The following is a 23572-nucleotide window of genomic DNA, read 5'->3' as shown; positions in this document are numbered from 1 at the left end:
TTGTGTTGCTCAGCATCTGGTCCAGTTTAAGTATATACTAACGACATGAAGTACTAGGCTATTCTCGAACATCCAAGAGCAGCCCTTGTACGACCCATCGCGTGTATGTCCCTCATTGGACAATAAGGCGGACCGACTTAAAACCTGTGAGTTAAAAGAGAAAAACATTAGTATCATTCCACATCCTTATACATTACCAGGGATGTCTCAAGGCTACTGAACCTTATTTTAAAACAATCTCCTATATCCCTCCATCTCCAACCCACTCATGTGCCTGTCTAAGTAACTCTTAAACAACTCCAGCGTACCTGCCTCCACCACCTTGCTTGGCAGAGCATTCCATACCCCCAGTACCCTCTGTGTGAAAAACCTCCCTCTAACATCAGTGTTATACCTTGCCGCGCTCATCCTAAGCCCGTGGCCCCTTGTACTGTGCATTTCTAACATAGGGAAAAGCTTACCACTGTTTGCTCTATCTATACCCTTCATAATCTTATATACTTCTATTAGATCTCCCCTCAGTTGCCGTCTTTCAAGGAAAAACAGCCCCAATTTGCTCAATCTTTCCTCATAACCCAGTCCTTCCATACCAGGCAGCATCCTGGTAAACTTCCTCTGCACTCTTTCCAGGGTCTCCACGTCTTTGTAGTAATTTTGGGGATAAAGTTCCATAAGTAGGATGTCACTGACTGTTATCCATTTTCACCCACGGAATCAGTGCTAGGGGGAAGTCTTGTGGCGCAGTGGATAGCTTCCTTGCCTCTGAGCCAGAAGCTTTGGGTTTGAGTTCCACCACAGGACTTGATAGCCAAGGAAAGTGCGTTCATGACGTGGTCAGATGTGTCGAGTCTGTCAACCTGCAAATCTTTCGAATACGCCAACGGCTGGTGGTAAGAGTAGGAGAGACACCTGGTCAACCATGCTTAATGTAGCTATAAGCCCCTGGTGACAGACTAATGACCTGTTTTGGAAATTACTAGCTATGGAACCAGACGAAAGTCTGCCTTAGCGCACCATTATGTGCGAGAAGAGAATTGGAATGGGATCAGCGTTGGACAGACTGAGCATTCTCCTTCAGTGCTCAGATGGTCTGTGCCAGAAAAATCTGACCTTAGCTGGGTCACCATCCTTCCAGAGAAGATCAATTTCCCCTGCTGCCCTCGCTCCTGAGTTCCTGTCGGAGGTTCAGCAGGGACTTGTTCTCACTTGAGGTCACAAGCATGCACTTCTAAATTGTGTGTGTGTGTGTTTGTGTATGTGTGTGTGCGCACAGGGAGGGGAGGGGGGGGCCGGTGGTGGGGAAGTGGTGGAAGAGGAGAGATTTTTCCTTTCCCTGGTCTAGTGACACCAAAGCTAAGTGTAGTATTCTAGCTGAGATTAACTGAAACATCGCAGATGGAAGCTATTGTACGTGACTCAGTAGTATACTGGGCAGCTATACTGGGCAGCTTGTTTACCAACTACGCTTAATGAGGCAGAACATCAAATGTCTGTTTTATGGAAATATCAGGACTGCATCTGGAGGCGCTTCCAGTGAAAAAACACAAGTGAGGCGTCCAAAAGCATTCATCAATTAGTTGCTTCTGGTCTTAGGACACAGTGTTGGCAAACTTCAAAGAAGTATTTAGATTAGTGCCACTGAACTATTCAATTCGCAGCAGTCGAGAAGGCAGCGTGGTGTAACAGTTAATAGTTAACCATTATATCAGCTAGAGAGAGCAAATGTTTTAAAGGATTTGCTATAAATCCCATAATGTTGCAAATGCTGCTCGAAAAATTAAATTATGTAAATGGAATTTAAGAGGAAGCTCAAAAAGCATGAGGAAAAATGAAATAGAAGGTTCAGAACAGGGCGGTGTATTAAGGCTGGCACATCCTAGTTGGGCTGAATGGCCTGTTTCAGCTGTAAATTCCACATAATTCTTTGCAAACCAGGTACCAGGGCGTCTATCATGTTTGTGGAGCACATAATTGAAGCAGTGTGGGGATTCTGCCACCTGGTGGTCAGATACTACAACAACATATTAATCTAGGCCTATGACATTGAAATTGTGACTGATCCAGCAGCACTAAAATTATTCAGCTAACACTTGTTGTGCAGTGGTATCTTAATGTACTTCCACTGAAGTAGTAATCCAATGATCCAGGGTAATTCAATAAAATTTTGAAATTAAAGGTCTAATGATGACCACGAAACCATTAGCGATTATCGTTAAAAACTCATCTGGTTCCCTCATGTCCTTTAGGAAAGGTAACCTTCTATATGACACTTAAATGGCCCAGCAAGCCATTCAGTTGTTTCTAACTGTTACGAAGTTAATAAAAAAAATGAAACTGGGCAGAGCAGCTGGCATCTACCTAGGCATCAAAAATGACGATGGCAAACTCAGCCCTGTCGACTCTGCGAAGTCCTCCTTACTAATATCTGGGGGCTTGCCTCAAATTTGAGAGAGCTGTCTCAAAGACTAGTCATGCAAGTGACTCATGGAATCATACTTTACAGACACCACCAACACCATTTCCGGTTATGTCCTGTCCAGGACAGGCTCAGTAGAGGTGGTGGTGGTATACAGTCAGGATTGACTGTAAAGTTAACATTGACTTTGGACCCCCTGAAGTCTCATAGCAGCAGATCAAACAAGGGCAAGGAAACCTCCTGCTAATTACCACATATTGTCCCCCTTCAGCAGATGAACCAATATCCAATGAAAGCTTGGAGTAAGTATTTAAGGTGGCAAGGGTGCAGAATGTACTCTGGGTGGGGGAATTTCAATGCCTATGACTAAGAGTGGCTTGGTAGTACAACCGAGCTGGCCAAGTCCTAATGGGTAAAGCTGTTAGACTGGTTTACAGCAGGTGGTGAGGGAACCAACAAGAGGGAAAAACATACTTGACCTCATCCTCACCATTCTACCTGCCGCCGATGTATCTGTCCATGTTGGTATTAGCAGGGGTAATCATGCTAACAGGTCTAGTAATTCGACACTGGTTCTTCACGAGCTGTTGTGGGCAGCTCCTGACCTCATTACAGTCTTGGTTTGTACATGGACAAAAGAGCTGAATATCAGAGGTGAGATGAGAGTGACTGTTCTTGATATCAAAGCAGCATTTGATCAAGTGAGGCATCAAGGAACCCCAGCAAAACTGGACACAATAGGAATCAGTGGGAAGACCTTCTGCTGGTTGGAATCAAACTTGGTAGAGAGGAAGATGGTTGTGGTGTTTGGAGGTTAATTATCTCAGCTCTAGGACATCATTGCAGGAGTTCCTCAGGAGAGTATCCTAAACCCAACCATCTTCAGCTGCTTCATCAATGAACTTCTTCAATCACAAGCTCAGAAGTGGGGATGTTTACTGATGAGTGCACAATGTTCAGTACTATTTGCGACTCCTCAGATACTGAAGCAATCCATGACTAAATGCAACAAGACTTGGACAATATCCAGGCTTGGGCTGACAAGTGGCAAGTGACATTTACACCACTCAAGTGCCAGGCAAGGGCATTTGCATGAAAACTGGAGTAAAAAAAATCACACTTTTTTTACATTGGGAGTTCAGGGAAGAATCCTCCAAACTTTGTGCACTGCTGAGTGCACTAATGTAAATCAGTGGATGGGGCCTACTCCCACCTAGGAGGCTGGCATTATAGGCCTGAGCGGCCCACTGTACATGCGCTGAACTGTCAGTGCCGAGACTGGGCATGTGCGATGGGGCCCCTGTCTGCTGGCCTCCCAATTGCTGGCCAGCCAATGACCCACATACCACTGGCCCTCTGCCCCTCATCCCCACGGCTGGATCACTGGCCTCCCCAGGTATGCCCCGGGCCAGGCCAACCCCTCCCTCTTCCCCATTCTCAGCCCGCCTCAATCACTCTCCCGCCCCACCGCATCCCCGATCCCCACCCACCAGCAGTACCGACCTCCCCACTGCCGTGGCAACACCCCCCGCCCCCTCCCTGCACTACCAACCCCCTGCAGGTTGAACACCCCCCATCTGTCTGATGGCCTGCATTGATTGCAGACTTCTCTTCCTCTGCTCGTGATCCCAAAGTGCAAAGTAGCAGCGGGACCCGCCCGCCCCCACCGATCACATCCAGAGGCTCCACCCTCCATTTCCTTCCTGCATGTGGAGTCTTAGCCACTTCTCTATATGTGCCAACCACAACATTTTCCGCCTCGTGGATGCCCCCCAGTGTCTGTATGCACTGCTCAAGCTCTGCAACCTAGGCTTCCAGGAGGTGCAGCTAGATGCATTTTCTGCACACATGCTGGCCCCAGGAACTGGAAATGTTCCTGGCTTCCCACATAGAGTAGGAGGAGCACACCATGGCTTTGAGCTCTACTGCTATGACATAACTTTTCAAATTAAACCTTTTGGAAGATACTTAACAAACAAATAATTTCAAATACTCCAGGGTCCTTCTTCCCTGGTCTTCGTTACTACAAAATATATTCCTTATAAACTATAGACCATAAAATATAGATTTTACAAATTATAAACAATAAAAGTAGTAAATACTTACCTGACTGTACTCACCCAATCATCTGCTTCCATTTTCCCCATGACACTTCTGAATAGTGACGTCACCTCAGATCTCCAAAGCTCCAAGCTAGCATTCTGCTTTCACTCTTTCTCATGCTCCTTTAATCTCCCAGCTCTGCTTTCAGTCTCGTTCTTTCTTGCACTGCTTTAACCTTACAGCTCTGTTCTCAACTGTTAAGACCCAGGTCAGAGACTCTAAAGTATTTTGCAAAGTTAGCCTAGACCATTAATCTATCATTTATTTTGACATGAATCAGCATAAGGTGTTTCACTCCAGGAATAATTCAAGTGAACCACTCGATTTTTATCAAACAACTTTTATTTAAGAACACAGTTAGAATATAACAAAAAGAATTAGCATAACTTTTACCAATTACAAGACTTAAACATAGCACAGTATAACTCTTAACAGCTAGCTATCTCCGTTGTTCCAATTTAAAACAATATCCCACAGACATACACCCAACTTCAGAATTAATGAGCACATGCACAAGTATGCTCATGTGATGCTGGATTTCCAGCTTTGTAACAACTATGGAGAGAAATCCAAGCCAACAGTTTTCAGAGAAGAATATATCCTCAAAACAGCAAAACCTAAGAGAGATAAACCAAATCTTTCGCAGCTTCCAGTCTCCAGACTTTAGGGGGGAAAAGAAAGAGCCTACTCTCCTTTAACTCAAAAGCAGCATCTAAACAGCAACATTTAATGAAAACAATTCCAGACCGGGAGAAAACACTGCCATCTCTCTCAGCTCCAATCAGTTTCTGAAACTGAACTTCTCTGTGAGCACGGCTGTCCCCAGTCATATGATATGCCCTATCAATCACCCCCAATCAAGCACTGCTCTGCATTCCCAGGGGAACATTAAAACTAAAGAACGCTGCATTAGTTCAGATCAAAACAAACATGACGTCAATTATACTGCTTCAGTAACAATAAAGGACACTGGCTGCAAACAACACAGTATCAACAAAATCCCAGAGACTGCTAAAACATTTTGCTGAGAAACATGATTAAAATACATTTCTTAAAGGTGCAGAATCTTTACACAGTCCCACAATCTTTTATTCTCCTGGCTCAGCTCTCAGTCTTGCTCTTTCTTGCACTCTTTTATCATTAGGCTGAGTCTCATTCTTTCTTACAGTCTTTTATCCTCCCAGCTTCACTCTCAGTCTCCCCCTTTCACACACCCTTTTATCATTCCAGCTCTGCCCTCAGTTTTGCGCTTTAATGCTCCTTTATCCTCATGGCTACATTGTCAGTTTCACTCCTTTATCCTCCAGGCTGCACTCTCAGACTTGCTCCTTTATCCTCCTGGCTGCATTCTCAGCCTCGCTCTTTTATCCTTCTGGCTGAGCTCTCAGTCTCGCTCCTTTATCCTCTTGCTCAGCTCTCAGTCGCACTCCTTTATCCTCTTGCTGAGCTCTTAGTCTCACTCCTTTAACCTTCCGGCTGCTGCACTCTCAATCTCGCTCCTTTATCCTCCTGGCTCCCTCTCAGTCTCCTTCCTTATTGCTCTTTTATCCTCCCAGCTCTGCTCTCAGTCTTTGCTTGTAAGTTGCTAATAGATGACAGCAATTCCTTTTGTTAATTACTGGAAGTTAGACAAGTCTTGTGACCTTGGTGTTTAAAAAGTTAATCGATGTCCCAGTATTAGAAGAATCACATGGAAATAGAATCTGCATGGTAGAGCAAAGCCAGTCAAAATCACTGCCATCTATATAGCCTAAAGTCTAGAAGGACAAATTCATGACCATTGAAGGTTTGTTGACATACCTATCAAAGATAGCTCAAGTCCAGATAAGTTGTTTAGATTGGACTTTACATTGCACTCTACAGTACAAATAGCCTGTGCTCTAACAGGTTGGAACAAAAGTGAAAAAATTAATCATCATTCATGCACTGTCACCCAATAACTAGTATATGATTGAATTACACATATATTGCATGCACTCTATTGCAATAGAACATTGACAGGAGGCTCAATTCATACAATTGGAAGGAAGGGGGAAATCAGATAGTGATAGGCCACATTGTACATTTGTTGAATTCTGGTAGGAACTGTGCACACTCAAGGGGTAGTACACCTTTATTGACATCCGCTGCTCAAAACTGAATGCAGTAATGCATTTGCAATGTCAAGTCAATGTGAACTTAAGCTTAACATCTCAACCAGCTTGTGAGATGATTGAAGAAAAAGTATTCATCACTGCAGATCATACTGTTTAAAATCAATATCTGAGGAAACCTTTATTATACTTATAAAACAGGTAACAAAGAAGTAAGATAGTAGTTACAGCATCTACAAACCTGAATCTTTAAAATTCAAATTTTTTAGAATTGTATCTTTTATATTGCCTCCCTCTCAACTTACAACCAATATGTAACACTTTATACTTCCAATATAGTTTGGGCATTCAGAACAAGGGAAGATAATTGAATTTAAACTAGTTAAAAGCAGAAACAAAATCTTTGTGTGGCATTGTTATACTAATATTACAGAAATCTGAATAGTCCATTGAGCTGTAAAGTGTTTTTTTAAAAGAAATTCTACTCCATTCTTAAAGTTACAAAGCCAATGCATGGAGGGGATTGGGCTGACCTGAATCCATCTCTTTGTTTGCTCCAAAAACCAAATTCAAATTGAATCCAATTCATGATCCCTGCAAGTGACATACTAGACCCAAGAGGACATGAAGAAGCATTAAACCCCACCTTGGGCTTGATTGTAGCTAAAAGACCAAGAAGCGCAAGGATTCGGGTCCCAACCTGCGTGGAGTCTGCACGATCTCCACATGTCTGTGTGGTTTTCCTCTGGGTGCTCTAGTTTCCTCCCTCAATCTAAAAGATGTGCTGGTTAGGTGCATTTTCCATGCTAAATTCTCCCTCAGTGTACCTGAATAGGCATTTGAATGCAGCGACTAGGGGATTTTCACTTCACTGCAGTGTTAATATAACGTGACACGAACGAATAAAATTTAAGATCAATTTACTTTGAAAATAACTTCAAACAAAGAACTAAATAACAGTACAGTACAAGAACAGTCCCTTTGGCCCATGAAGTCTGTGCCGACACAGGTGCCTCTAATATAATATTTTCTTGCCTCTACGTGGTCCATATCCATCTATTTCTGCCTATTCATGTATCTATCCAGATGCCTCTTGAATGTTGTTGTAGAATCTGCTTCCACCACCTCCTCCAGCAGCGTGTTCTAGGTATTCACCACCCTCTGTGTGAAAAACTTGTCCCTTTCAGCTCTTTTAAACTTTCTCCCTCTCACTTTCAACCTATGCGCCTGAGTAATTGACCCTTCGACCCTGGGAAAATGCCTTTAACGAGTCACTCTACCCAAGCCTGTCATAATCTTTTAAACGTCTATCAGGTCCCCCTTTCATCCTCCAATGCTCCAATGAAAACAATCCAAATTTGATCAACCTTTCTTCATACTCCATATCCTTCAAACCAGGCAACATCCTGGCAAAGTCCATATCCTTCAAACCAGGCAACATCCTGGTAAAATCTGTTCTACACTCTTTCCAATGCATCAATATCCTTCCGGTAGTGTGGCAAATGGAATTTTACACAGTACTCCAAATGCAGCCTAACCAAAGTCTTATACAGCTGCAACATGATTTTCCAATTCCTATACGCAACACCATGGCCGAAGAAGGCCAGCATGCCATACGCTTTCTTGATCAACTTGACCACCTGAGCTGCCACCTTCGGGGAACTATGGATCTGCACACTTAGATCCCTCTGTATGATAATATTTCTACCATTTACTGTATACTTTCACAGTAGACCCTCCAAATTGCATCACCTCACATTTGTCTGGGTTAAATTCCATCTGCCATCTTTCTTCCACTTCTTCCATTGGGAAAAAGATACAAAAGTCTGAGCATACATACCAACTGACTCGAAAACAACCTCTTCAATGCTGCCAACAGACTTTTGAATGGACCTATCTTGCAATAAATTGATCTTCCTCTACACCCTAGCTATGTAACACTACATTCTGCACCTTCTCCTTTCCTTCCCAATATACAGTATGCTTTGTCTGTACAGTATACTAATATATGATAATAATAAATCAAATCAAAAATCTTTTGGCCAGGTCTCCAGCTCCAGATTTATAACCTGCTGCATCCTCTGACAATCCTCACCATCTGCTACTCCCCCAATTTTTGTTTCATGTGTAAATTTACTAATCAGACTCCCTACATTTTCCTCCAAAGCATTTACATACATTACAAACAACAGAGGCCCAGCACTGATCCTTGTGGAACACGGCTTGTCACAGACCTCCAATTCGAAAAATACCTTTCCACTGCTACTCTCTGCTTTCTACTCAAGCCAGTTTTGTATGCATCTTAACAGCTCCCCTCGGATCCCATATAACCTCATCTTCTATATCAGCCCGCCATGAGGAACTTTAATGAACTTTAAAGTCCATGTACACAACACCCACTGCCCTTCCCTGGTCAATTTTTCTTGTCACTTCCTCCTCTTCACAAAACCATGTTGCCTATCGCTAATTAGCCTATTCTCCTGTACATCCTGAGATAAAACGTGAGAATTAGAATTCTAATCAGTATTCTGTAAACTGTGTGTCTTTATATGCCCTGTTTGTGATCAGAACTCCCCACTCATCTGACAAAAGAGCAGCACTCTGAAAGCTAGTGGCGTTTGCTACCAAATAAAACTATTGGACTTTAACCTGGTGTTGTGAGACTTCTTACCCTGTCAGTAATGACAGTCTGGACAAACATCAGCATTCAAACTTATTCAGAACTCTGCCCTGTGAGTTTGCGCTGCTCCTGAGCCCGGGCTGCCACTCAGGCGGAACCTTGGTGTGCGGCGGCCGGGTTCCGTCCGGAGTGTTGACGGGTGCGGGCCGGTTTGCTCGGTAAGTTAGTGAGAAGTTGGGCGGAAAGCCGGCGGTTATCGGAACGACTCGGCATCCGGTGAGCGCGGGAGATCGGCGGCGGCGGGTGGCCCGGGGTCGGAAGCGGGCACATGGCGGCGGTGTCTGGCCGGGGGAGCGGCAGCGAGGAGCATCTGGAGGTGGAGGCCGGGCTCGAGGAGGAGGAGGAGGAGGAGGAAGAAGAAGGCGGCGCCGGGCTCGCGCTAGAGGCCGACTTCGAGCACGCGGCCCGGCACGCGCAGAACCTGGTGCACGCGGCGGGGCGGGAGACCCTGCTCTACCTGTACAGCCGCTTCAAACAGGTGAGGCAGTTACCCCCAGCAGGGTACAGGCAAACAAACAGGGCAGCAAATACCACCCAGACCAGATAACCAAATACACCCAAAACAGGGCACAGGTAACCAAATACCCCCCCCCCCCCATCCCGTGAACAAGTAATCAAATTACCCACTCACCCCCCCCCCCCCCCAGTGCCGGGGACAGGTAATCGAATAACAACCCCCCCCCCCCCCACCAATCCCGGGGACAGGTAATCGAATAACCCCCCCCACCAATCCCGGGAACAGGTAATCGAATACCTCCCCACCCCCCCACCAATCCCGGGGACAGGTAATCGAATAACCCCCCACCAATCCCGGGGACAGGTAATCGAATACCTCCCCACCCCCCCCACCAATCCCGGGGACAGGTAATCGAATATTCCTACACCCGGGCAGAAGTAACTGAATGCCACGTAAATCAGGGAACAAGTAACCAAATGTAATCCAGACCAGGAAACAGGTAACCAAATACGCCCAAAACAGGGAATGGGTAACAAAATACCCCCCAAGCCTTGGGAGCAGGTAACCAAATACCCAAGCCTTGGGAGCAGGTAACCAAATATGCCCCAAATCCTGGGAATAGGTAGTCACATATCCTCAGCTATTCACCATTTATATAGATGATCTGGAGGAGGGAACCGAGTGTATGTTGTCGAAATTTGCTGATGACACCAAGATTGGTGGAACGGCAAATTGTGCGGAGGGTGTGGAGAGTCTGCAGAAGGATCTAGATAGGCTGGGCGAATGGGCCAGAAACTGGCAAATGGAATTTAATTTTGGCAAATGTGAGGTTGTCCACTTTGGTAGGAATAATGGTAGGAAGGACTATTACTTACGTGGCGAAAAACTGCAGCAGGCGACGGTGCAGAGGGACCTCGGGGTCCTTGTGCATGAGTCGCAAAAACCCAGCCTGCAGGTGCAGCAGGTGGTCAGGAAGGCTTATGGGATGCTGGCCTTCATAGCGAGGGGGATTGAATGTAAAAGTAGGGAGGTCTTGCTGCAGCTGTATAGGGCACTGGTGAGGCCGCAGCTGGAGTACTGTGTGCAGTTTTGGTCGCCGTGCTTACGCAAGGATATTTTGGCCTTGGAGGGAGTGCAGAGGAGGTTTACTAGGCTGATTCCGGAGTTGAGGGGGTTGAACTATGAGGAGAGGCTGAATAAACTAGGCTTGTACTCGTTAGAGTTTAGAAGAATGAGGGGAGATCTCATTGAGACGTATAAGATGTTGAATGGGATGGATAGGGTAGAGGTGGAGAGGCTCTTCCCGCTCAGAGAGGACAGTAGGACTTGAGGGCACAGCCTCAGGATAAAGGGGGGGCGGTTTAGAACGGAGTTGAGGAGGAACTTCTTCACTCAGGGTGGTGAATCTCTGGAATTCTCTGCCCGTTGAAGTGGTGGAGGCTGCCTCGCTAAATATTTTTAAGACGCGGGTTGATGGGTTTTTGATAGGCAAGGGGATTAAGGGTTATGGGGAGAGGGCGGGAATGTGGAATTGAGCCACAACAGATCAGCCATGATCTTATTGAATGGCGGGGCAGGCTCGAAGGGCTAGATGGCCTACTCCTGCTCCTATTTCTTATGTTCTTATGAACAGGTACCAAATACCAACCCCGCCCCCCCCAACCCTGGGAACAGGTAGCCACATAACCCCAATCCTAGAAACAGGTAACCAAATACCTCCCAACCCCAGGAACAGGTAGCCACATACCCTCCAAACCCTGGGAAAACTAAATACCCCACTAACCAGGGAACAATAACCAAATGCCCTCCCAAACCAGTGAACACGTAACCAAATACCCCCCAACCCTCAGAATAGAATCATAAGATCCCAGTAATGCAAAAGGAGACCATTCGGGCTATCAAGTCTGCAATGACCAAGGCCCTAACAGTGTTATCCCACATACTAACCCCGCTAATCCGTCTAATCTACACATCATGGGACACAAAAGGCAATTTAGCATGGTCAATGCACCAAACCCACACATCTTTGGACTGTAATAGGAAACTGCAGCACCCGGAAGAAATGAGGAGAATGTGCAAGCTTCACACAGACAGTGACCAAAGCCAGGAATCGAACCCGGGTCCCTGGTGCTGTGAGGCAGCAGTGCTAATCACAGTGCTGCCCGCCACAGTGCCGCCCGCACAGCCAAATACCCCCCAAATAGGAAACAGTAACCAAATACCCGCTAAACCAGGGCATTGTAACCAAATACCCGCTAAACCAGGGCATTGTAACCAAATACCCGCTAAACCAGGGCATTGTAACCAAATACCCGCTAAACCAGGGCATTGTAACCAAATACCCGCTAAACCAGGGCATTGTAACCAAATACCCGCTAAACCAGGGCATTGTAACCAAATACCCGCTAAACCAGGGCATTGTAACCAAATACCCGCTAAACCAGGGCATTGTAACCAAATACCCGCTAAACCAGGGCATTGTAACCAAATACCCGCTAAACCAGGGCATTGTAACCAAATACCCGCTAAACCAGGGCATTGTAACCAAATACCCGCTAAACCAGGGCATTGTAACCAAATACCCCCCAAACCAGGGAATGATAACCAAATGTTGCCCAAACCGCAGGAATAGTGGGCCCTGAGAACAGGGAATCATGTGGCCCGGAACAGATAGCCACTCATACTTGCAGGAACAGGGAACCGAACGGCTCAGGAGCAAGAAACCGTGGCCTGGGAACAGGGAACCACACTTCCCAGGAACAGGGAGCCGCATACCCTGGGATCAGGGAATGAAACTCCCCAACCACCCTGTCACCCATTCCAGCGATCAGCGAATGTAACTTCCGCTACCCCTGAGATCCCTGAGGGAATGAAGCATCCCCGCACCCACTGTGGTCAGTCTCTTAAGAACTACCAACCTAATACCCCCAGGAGTTGGTAATCACATAACCCCCAACCCACCCCCTGGCAGCAGGGAACCAAATGCCCTAGGAGCAGGAAAACAAATGCCCCTCACCCCAGCGACAGGGAAACAAATACCGTCTCCCTTCACCCCACCTCCAGATGCAGGCAGCCAAATAGCTCCAGAAACATGTATCAAAAACTTCCTGGAAACAGTAAATAAACAACTCGGCATGTAATTAGAAATACACCACTGGGCAAAGGTAGAAATTGCTGTAACCCCAAGCAACAGATGCACCCTCAGGGATAGGCACAAACAGGTTAATACCTACCAGCGACAGGTATAAGCAGGTAGACCAAAGAGACAGGTACAGACAGGTAAACACCCAGGCACAGGTAAACTCCAAGAGACAGGTGAAAAAATGTAATGTCCCAGACACAGTTATAAACTATTAGACAACCAGAGCTTGATATAAACAGATGTAGACCCCATCAGGGATAGATATAAAGCCCAGGGATATGTGTAAATAAATAAACTACAGATGTATTGATAAACTCCAATGATAGGGAGAGGTAAAAACACAGTGGACAGGTTAAAATAGGTCAGTAGTCTAAGCAAGGTAAATCCAGAGATGGGCACCAACGGACAAACCCCAGTGATAGATAAATACCAGGATGGCTGTAAGTGGGCACTGCTGCAGAGAGAAATGTGCATACTAAGGTTCCTGTATAGGTGTAAACCACATGAATAGTAATAACATTCACATCCAAAAAATAGATTGGATCAATAAGTAGACACCCTTATCCACTATCTTTATACCTGGCTTCAGATTTGCTCAAGGGTAAGACATAATTCAGAGTTTGGATCACAAGTGGTTTATGTAAAGTGGTTTACTGAAAAGTGACAGTTCAAATACAGCACATAATCAGAGTAGACATAAGACCTGTGGCAGATGAGAATGGTGATGAATTATACTGAGTGGCTTGGTCTCTGCTATATATTGTAATAATTGCTTCAATGCCTTTTCCCCTTTGTGTCTTGCCCTTCTTGACTGCCTATTTATATACAGTACTTTATTTTGTTTTATGGACTAATGGCATCTCATGTCAATCACTTGCTCAATTACATCTTCCTACACAAACAATTGTCCAATTTCTAGAACATAGATATCCAGAGCTTTCCAAAAATAGGGGAATGACAGTGTGTCGGTAATGTTACTGGGCTGATAATCCAGAGGTCTGGACGAATGCCTTGGAAACACAAGTCCAAATCCTACCCTGGCAGCTGGTGTTTTAAATTCAGTTAATTAATACATTTGGATTGGTGATCATGAAACCATGGATTGTTGTAAAAATCTGGTCCAATGATGTCCTTTAGGGTAGAAAATCTACTGATTTTTATCTAGTCTGTTTTATATGTGACTCCAGACCCAGAGCAATGTGAGTCTTAATCGTCCTCTGAATTAGCCTAGCAAACAACTCAGTTCTATGAGGAATGACCTAGCAAACTACCCGGTTCTGTGTGGGATGAGCACAGATGCTGGTCTTGGAGTAATGCTCACAACCCATGACGAATAAAACTAAAAGCATACCTCTCCTGTTTCAGCTCCTAGCCACCCTTCTGTTTGTCTTTGCGAGGATATCTTGCTAACAATCTTTCTTTTTAGATATAGGCATAGAACCCCACATTGAGTTCCAGAATAACTTGCACAAAAGCCTATACCTGAATTATGTCCTTAGCAGAGAGTGGCTTTTGCCACCAAATAAACCTGTTGGACTTTAACCTGGTGTTGAGACTTTTTACTGTGTTTACCCCAGCCCGACGCTGGCATATCCACATCTTAGCAGAGATAACAGGCATATTTTGTCCAGTGCCTTTGTCAGCTCTAGCTGACTGTTATAAAATCTTTCTTAATAAGTATGAAGAGGGAATTGTTCTATTTCTATAATCTTTTAATTTCTTAAGATCTTATTGAATCATTAGACAGCCATTTCTTACTCAGGTATTAATATATTTTAAGGCTAGACTGTAAATCTGTACCTAGTTTAAGTTGGTAGATGCCAGTGTTATTTCTTGAGAGTGTAAGTACCATGGGTGGAAGCTTGGATCATTATTGTATTTGCATACTGGATATAAATTGATTTGATCCCCTCTGCTTCTCTATATTATTATATCCATTTCACTGGGTCAAACTGTATAGACAAAGATCTGACCATACAGAGAGTAGCATTGTAGGTTAAGGATGAGTAAAAAAAAATTTTGATTGTTTATGGTGTGGGAAGTTAAGCTTAGTTTTATAATCCACGTGGAGATCAATAACTTTTAAGAAGAGGTATGAATTTCTAGGCAATCAATGGAAAGAATCACATGACATTTCTCATTTTTGGAATTAAACTGTAACAAACTGGAATCAATTTCAAATAAATATTACTTCATAGGAACCAATACGCTAAACTACAAAAAGGTACTTTCGTTATTAACACAAGCAAAAACCCCATGATATGTTTAAATGTTATGTCACACCCTCAGCATACATGTATCTACAGTTAAAGTCCGAAACGCCTTCCAGCCTCCAAAAGGATCCCTCCTTCCATACCATATTTGGATGAATCTTCCAGTTTCTTTTTTAAAGTCCCTTCATTTGATCCCCAAGTTTATTTGAACTAACGTGTAACAGCATGGCTGTCTGTAGTTTGACTCCAGGTGCTCCATGTGCATCTGTAACAGAAGGGATATGATTATTGAAATTGCCAAAGAGAACCCTAATCAGTCAATGATCATGCCCCTTTTTCTAGGATCTCAGACAGAGTTAAACATGTAAGATCCAGAAGGGGACTTGACAAGGTGGATATGGAATGGATCTTTCCTCATGTGGAAGAATCTAGAAGAAGAGGCTAATGTTTAAAAATAAGAGGTCACCCATTTGATGAGAAAAACAACTTTCTCTGAGAGGGTTGTGAAACTTTGGAATTTTCTTCCTTAAAAGATGGTTGAGGCAGAATCCTTGACAGTCTTGAAGCAAGGCAGTGAAAAGTTATTGGGGTAGACAGGAATGCAAAGTTGAGGTAAAATTAGGTAAGCATGATCTTAGTGAATGGTGGAACAAGCTTGAAGGGCTAAATGGCCTACTCCTGATCCTAATTTGTATGTTCAATAATGCAACTCCTGTAAAGACATGACAGTTTTAAATTGTTACATTTGCTTGCCCCACATTGGTGACAAGCTATGTTATAATGTGATCAAGTGTCTGTTGAATGATGTCACACATAAGAGTGTGACAAAGAAAAGAGATGGGGGAAGGAGTCTAATATAACGTGAGGAAATTTTAGAATACCTGGACAATTTTGTACAAAGCTAATCTTGCAAACATAAATTTCACTCTGAGTGGAATAAGTTGTGCAGCAGGAAAATTAGTCTTGATCCCTCCAACTGAATAGTTGTGAGCTCCACCGTGACAAGGCAATGTTTGAGGTATGCTGTACACGTTTATTAAATAGACTATAGTGGTAAATCAAACATGAAAACACGATTGCATGCCCTTGAGCTCTAAAAGGCCAGAATTTTAATTTTTTTCTTTGAAACCATCAATGTTTTTTCCATACACTTGGAACTTAACTTCAAACTAGATTTGTGATGTCTACAGACGATTGTTTTTCTACTGTCCATTGATTCCAAAGATTTAAGCACGCACTTCTCTTTTAACTTTTGGCCTCAGCTGGTTGAAATGGGATGAAAATTTCTTCTGTATCTTGCTGGGAATGATCCATAAAATAAAAACAATTCCAAACTGAAAATAAAAATTCCAGCCTATGTTCTGTTACATTGCATCATTTCAATGAGATTTGCTCTAACTGATTTTTTTTCTCTGTTACACTTATCAATAGTTTCAGCTATTATTCCTCTGTTTTGTTTTCTAGGCAAAATTTGGGAAATGTAATATTCCAAAGCCCGGGTTCTTTGATTTTGAAGGCAAACAGAAATGGTAAGTTTTTAATTTTTTTAATGTAAGTAATACATAGAAATACCTATATATATTTTGAGAGAACACCAAGTGTGGGTAGGATGGAATAAAAAATGTGCTGGAAATGCACAGCATTTCTGTTGGAAGAGAAAGTGAATGCAACATAACTCTTCATGTGCTGTCATGTTCTCATTTTTGTTTTCCCACTTGTTTTTCTCCATAATATAATAGATGTATTCAAGAGACTAAAAATGCTGCCATGTCGCTTTAGAGCTCAGGAGTTATTCAGCTGCAGGTATCAGGACTACTCATCTTGCTGCACAATTTATTCCACTCCCTGTTCTGAAGAGCCATATTTAGTTCAAAGTGTTGGGCAGAATTTTCCCAAAGAAGTTCTAAATGTCAACATTGTACAAAAACTGGAGTAATTCACGCTGGTTTTTTCAGTGGGAGTTCACACTAGAGTCTCTCACACTGGAGCCTCCCACACTCTGTGCACTGCAGAGGCCACCAGCATGAATATCATTATATTTCAGGGGGTGAAACCTATTCACACTGGAGAGGCTGAAACCAGCGGGCCTCTTCAGTGACCACGAAGTGTTCACTGGTCACCTTGATCACTGACAGTGTGCTGCTGTCCCCCCAGCCCCCCCACTGCCTAATTGCGGCCCCTGTCCATTCCCTGGCCAGCCACAAACGTCCACCACCAAACTGACCCCCCATCCCCCTCCGACCACACTCCAGACACCCCACCCCTGTCCCTCCTCTAGCCCATCTGATTGGCCTCTCTCCAGCCCTGTTCAGATCCCCCCTCCATTGATCACCTCCTGGGCCCTGCCCCTAATCCTCCAAATAGGCCCCACCCCCTTCCTACTGTCGCATGACTGGTGGGTAGTGCCACAGTGCCTCCTGAGCATGGGCACTTTGTCCCTTGGGCAGCACCAGGGATATAGGCTGGCACTGTGAGGGCGCCCATGCCCAGGGGGCAAAATCTCCCTATCCTCTTACCTGCTAATCCCCCGAAGGTGGGGAGCTAGCGAAATATTCCTCTGAGTGGGAGATGCTAGCAGGGCCGGAGAATTGGTCCCGGACCCGCTAATCACATTAAAATATAAGATGTAAAGCACTTGCCTGGTATTCCTGCTGGTTTCCAGTGCAAATCAGACGGCGATGGAAATCCAGCATTGGCGGATGTGCGCGCTGTGGAAACTCATGTGCATCCTGCGGGTGCCCGGATGCGAGAATTCTCCCACTCCGCTGCACTAGAAAATTAGTGCGACGAGGTGGGAGAATTCCCTCTGTTAACTCTGTTTATCCTTCCCCAGCTGTTGCCAAATTTGCTGAATATTCCCAGCATTTTCTGACTTTATTTGAGATGTCCAACTGCAGTATTTTGCTTTTATTTGCTTGTATGAGTAGGATAGTATCCAGTCAAAGATTAGGATAAAACCATAAATGCAATGTTCTGTTGGACTGCTAAGCCTTAAGGTTGTCTAACTGCCATTCATCCTACCCCGATATTAGTGTGCATTTTGAGATGCATATTTTGCTTTTACACTTTCGAAGCAAAAATTTTCTCTTTTTTGCATATGGACATTTGTTATTGCAATGACCCAAAAATGGACTGTCAGATATTGGAAGCCTGTGTTGATCTTTCATTCTTCGCACGTTGTATTTTTATTGCTTACTCAAGTTTGAAGGCCAGTGTTCAAGAAAGATTATTTATTAATTTGAAGGGAGATAGTATTGAAACCAGAAGTGTGAACTTGAGAGTAAGGTGGTTCAATTAAAAAGGCAAATAAACAGAAGTTCGAGGCCACACTTGTGGATTGAATGGAGGTGTTCCGTAATTGGTCTCCCAAGTGCAGAGGAGACTGCATTGTGAGCCATGAATACAGTATACCAAATTGAAAGAACGCAGCTTTTTGAGCTATGGGAGGGATGCTGGTGCCTGTTAATCTTTATCTCTGCCCTGAGCTACAGCAAACTTTAGAGAAGGAAAGTTCAAAATTTAAAAGGGGAACAGAAGTTGTGCCTGGCAGTATATCTGATGAGGCAAACCAAATCTGAACATTTTGCTTTTGTTTAAATATCTTCTAACTTAAATTTTTATTGTTTACTGACAGGGAAGCATGGAAAGCAATGGGTGATATGACTGCACAACAGGCTATGCAGGAATATGTTGCAGCTGTAAAAAAATTGGACCCAGAGTGGAATCCTAAGGTAATTCTACAGGGATGGCTGAAAAGTTTACACACCCTCTAGTTGCAAAGTTTAAAAATAACCATATTTTCAATTATTTGCTGTCTTTCTGTTTCCTTGACTCTCTCTTTACTCTGTTCTTGCTCCCTCCTATCTTATGCGACCAGATGCCTCCCTTTCCTTCAGTGTCTTTCTTTCCTTCCTTCAGGGTCTCCCTGTTGTTGCATAATTCATAGAAATCCTACAGTGCAGAAAGAGGCCGTCTGGCCCATTGTGTCTACACTGACCACAATCCCACCTAGGCCCTATCCCCATATATCTACATATTTACCCACTAATTCCTCTAACCTAAGCATCTCAGGACACTAAGGGACAATTTTAGTATAACCAGTCAACCTAACCCGCATGTCTTTGGACTGTGGGAGGAAACCCACACAGACATGAGGAGAATGTGCAAACTCCCCACAGACCGTGACCTAAGCCAGGAATTGAACCCAGGTCCCTGGAGCTGTGAAGCAGCAGTGCTAACCACTGTGCTACCATGCCGTCCCATGAAAAGGGAATAAAAGTTCTTTATTCCCTTTTTCCAATTCCTTATCTCATACAAATGTAAAGGTTGATAAGGTGTCTTTCCTTGGGGCGGCTCAGTAGCACAGTGGTTAGTACTACTGCTTTGCAACTCCAGGGACCTGGGTTCGACTCCCGTCTTGGTACACTGTCTGTGTGGAGTTTGCACATTCTCCTCGTGTATGCATGGGTTTCCTCCGGGTGCTCTGGTTTCCTTCCACAGTCCAAAGATCTGCAGGTTAGGTTGATTGGCCATGCTAAAAATTGCTCTTAGTGTCCTGAGATGCGTAGGGTCGAGAGATTGGTGAGTAAATATGTAGGGATATGGGAATAGGGCCTGGGTGAGATTGTGGTCAGTGCAGACTCAGTGGGCCGAATGGCCTCTTTCTGCGCTGTAGGGTTTCTATGATTTCTATGAATTCAAATACTTCCTTGACCAAGTGAAAAATTCTTGGGAGTTCCCTTGTATGTTCACAAAGTTGGATCAAAAGCAAGGAAAGTTCACTGCATAATGATGTATGGATATGTCTTAGGTTTAAAATAATGAATTAAAGCCTCTGCTACCTAACTGAATAAAGGGATTCCATATCAGTGCATTACACATTGGTATCTAGTGTAATACTGAGGTCATTGCGTTCTGATGGTATTCAGGGGTGTCAGTATGTTTCTTTAGCCTGTGTTTTCTCTATTGTTGTTATGTTTTCACCCACTGTGGCAATGACACATATTAATCACAGACAATAATCCCTCCTCCATGAAAGGAGGAAGCAAAAATTGGAGCTTAACCACAGCATACTTGGATATCATTGGGCTCCTAACTTGAGGGACACAGGCAGATCCCTGGGAACAGTACACCTATCTCTGGATCTAAACAACTTCTTCGCGTGGAGGTTTTCCTGGGTCTGTTGTGAAACTTTAATAAGGATTATTTGCTCTGATTAGTCAACATCTCCAATACTATTATTTCATGTGCCTCTCAGGATGGCAAAAGGTGAACTAGGTCAATCTTTACCTTGGCCACCTTTGCCGATTCCTGTGTACCTGGTACTTCTCACTAATTAATCGTTTGATACATCCATCCTATGAAAAGGATTTTCTGCAGGAGTTCCGCATGACAGTGTCCTGAGGCTTCTTCATGTGCTCCATCAATGACCGACCTTCCATTTTAAAGTAAGATAATAAGTAGAGATACTTGCCAAGAATTGCACAGTACTCAACACCATTCCCAACACCTAAGATAATGAAACAGCCTGTGCCTGAAAGTAGCAGGACTCGGACAGCATTCAGGCTTGAGCTGATAAGTAGCAAATTATTTTACGGGATTTGAGCATCCCTGGCAAGGCCAACGTTTGTTGCCCATCCCTAAATGCTTTTTAGAAGGTGTTGGTGAGTCACTTTCTTGAAATGGTACAGCCTCTGGTGTAGGTACACCAACAGTGCCATTAGGAAGGTGTTAAGGACCAGATCAGAAACTCCACAGTATTGCATGAGGTTAGCCTAGACCCTAACTTTTATATTTAATTTTGGTATTTGGGTGAGCATAAGGTGTTTTACTCCAGGTATGATTTCAATGACCCACTCAGAGGCTTTTATAAAAAAAAATCTTTATTTAAGGACACAGTTAGAATATAACAAAAAGAATTAGCATAATGTTTATCAATTAAAATACTTAAACATGACAAAATACAATTCTTAACAACTAGCTATTTCTATCGTTCCAATTTAGCAGCATTGCCTACGTAGACATAAATCCCTTCTTCAGAACAAGTTAGCACAGAAACCAAAGATTCTTACATAGATCCTAGATTTCCAGTCGTTTGACACTTTTGGAGAGTGATCCAGACAGACAGCTATCTTCTAATTTTCATGCAGCAACTTCCAGTGAAAGCTCCAGCCCCAAATCCCTTTATTAGGCAAGTGGGAGCTATTCCATCATGCTCCTGATTTGTGCCTTGAAGACGGTGAACAAGTTTTGGGGAGTCAGAAGATTAGGTACTGTCACTGAATTCCCAGCCTTCGACTTGCTCTTTTAGCCACGGTATTTACATGGTTAGCTCAGTTCAGTTTCTGGTCCATAGTAACTCCCAGGATGTTGATTGTGGGAGATTCAGTGATGATAGTGCCATTAAATGTCAATGGGTTAGATTCTCTGTAGAGACTGTCTTACCTGGCATTTGTGTGGCATGAATTTGACTTGCCACTTATCAACCCAAGCCTACATAGAAAATAGGAGCAGAAGTAGGTCATTTGCTCCTTTCAGCCTGCTCTACTATTCAGTATGATCATGGCTGACCCTCTATCTCAATACCATACCTCCACATTCTCCCCTTAACCTTGGCACTTTTAGAATCTAGAAATCTATCTGTTTCCTTCTTAAATATACTCAGTGACTTAACCTCCACAGTGTTCTGTGATAGTGAATTCCATAGGTTCACCACTCTGACTGAAGAAGTTTCACATCATCTCAGTGCTAAATGGCCAACCCAGTATCCTGAGACTGTGACCCATTGTCCTAGATCTCCTAGCCAGGGGAAAAACATTCCTACACCTAGTCTTTCCATCCTGTACGTTTATAAAGCATTTTGGTTTCCTATGTTATGTACAAATTTTTTCTAACACTTCTTTGTCCTTGTATCCTTTCTTCAGTTTCTTATCATCTTCTGTTTAGTTTTAGTTTTTTTTACATTAAAGCTTTGATAAATCTTTATTTCTTTTATTTTGAGCTCTATTTTCTTGTCATGTTGGGAACTGCAGCTTTGGATGTTCCGTCTTTCTCCTTATGGGAACACTTTTGGATTGTACCTGAGCTATCCTTGCTTTGAAGGTCTGTCATTGCTCATTTACTATTTTCCTGAACAGTCTTTTTTTTCCCCAGTCCATTTGAGCCAAATCCCTTCACAGTTCACTGAAATTGGCTCTCTTCATGTTGGGTATCATCACTCATTTTTGTTTCTTTCTAGAGCTACTTAGTAGGTACCAGTGCAGGTTGCATCAACAAATCAATTGAATTTGTTTAAAGATCACGTGCTAAAGCTGAACAGTACCTTGGTTAGATTATACCTGCAATGCGAAACGTAGCTTGAATTGCAATGAAATAAGAGGGAGCTAAAATCCTACATATCTATAGAGTAGAGCAAAACTGATCCTTGGTGTCAAAGGAATGAACTTGGGAATGGCTTGAGTAGTTCAGGTAGTGCTTTTCTATGGGTTTCAACATTATTCAGGATGCCTTCAAACTAAGTGAAACATCATGTTACGAGGATTTACAGAATAATTTTAGAAAAATGCATTTAATTACTCGGTACTAAATCAATTTGTAAACTCAACAATGGATTGATTGTCACAGAGCCCAGAGTCAATTGGGTTTGGGGGTCTGGGGGTTCATAAATGCACAAATGGTCTTATCTTTGTAACGGAGAAACGTAGTACCATAAGTGGAAGTAATTCCGGTTGTTTCCATGTGTATCCTCTATAAAGTTTTTAACTGCCATTCAACAGCCATGACTACATTCTTTAGTTAGTTTAACCCTTTGGGTAACCTCACGCACAATATGTTGAATGTAGAGAAATGGATGCTATTGCATTATTTTTGTTGACCAAATGAAGTGAGTTATTGTCCAACAATCAATCGGGTGTTCAGAAGCATCCGATTTCTTTTATCTGGCTGACTGTTAATGTCACTGAAGGCTGTTGACTGATGGATAATTTGTTCTCAGAATTATTTTGAAGAGTGACTTTAAACTGCCTATTCTCCCAATGTTATGTATGTTTTTAATTTCGGAAGTATCCTTTCAGAAAAACCAACTAAATATATCTTTGGCTTACTTTTCTAAAATGAGCAAAAGAATACTCAAGTTTTGTGTTCATTCAATAGATGAACTTTGTCATCACAATTAAGTACATAAGTCAGTCTATCCTGGTATATTTAGACTTTGTTTTGTCCTCTACCTGAATATTGCGATGCTGGTGTTAACTATTCAGTTGCTAAGTATACAGTATAGCCAAATATCCAGTGGCTCAATATGCTCTGAGTTAAATATTCAATGGCAACTCAGATTGATGTAATAACAGGAATCCAGCATTTTATGTTCCATTTTATTGCAAGTAATAAAATAATTTCATCTTTTATAAGAGCTTGCTTAGAAACTTCAACTTTGCTTCCAGTCAATGTAGTACTTTACCAGATTGTAC

The 23572-nt window shown here is 43.3% G+C and overlaps 1 protein-coding gene across 1 annotated transcript; it reads left to right on the top strand.

The window, feature by feature from the left end:
* Positions 1-8978: 8978 nt before the first annotated feature.
* Positions 8979-18835, top strand: LOC145340463 (acyl-CoA-binding domain-containing protein 6-like; the record flags this gene model as incomplete). Its single annotated transcript, XM_080184931.1, has 3 exons — positions 8979-9770; positions 16569-16633; positions 18739-18835. Coding segments are annotated over exons 1-3 (372 nt in total), but the record flags the coding sequence as incomplete, so codon positions are not given.
* Between the last annotated feature and the right edge of the window lie 4737 nt (positions 18836-23572).

This window comes from Carcharhinus amblyrhynchos, unplaced genomic scaffold, assembly GCF_965287045.1.
Source record: "Carcharhinus amblyrhynchos unplaced genomic scaffold, sCarAmb.v2.hapA chromosome_1043, whole genome shotgun sequence".
Lineage (NCBI taxonomy): Eukaryota > Metazoa > Chordata > Chondrichthyes > Carcharhiniformes > Carcharhinidae > Carcharhinus > Carcharhinus amblyrhynchos.
This window is presented reverse-complemented; position numbering and strand designations above follow the sequence as displayed.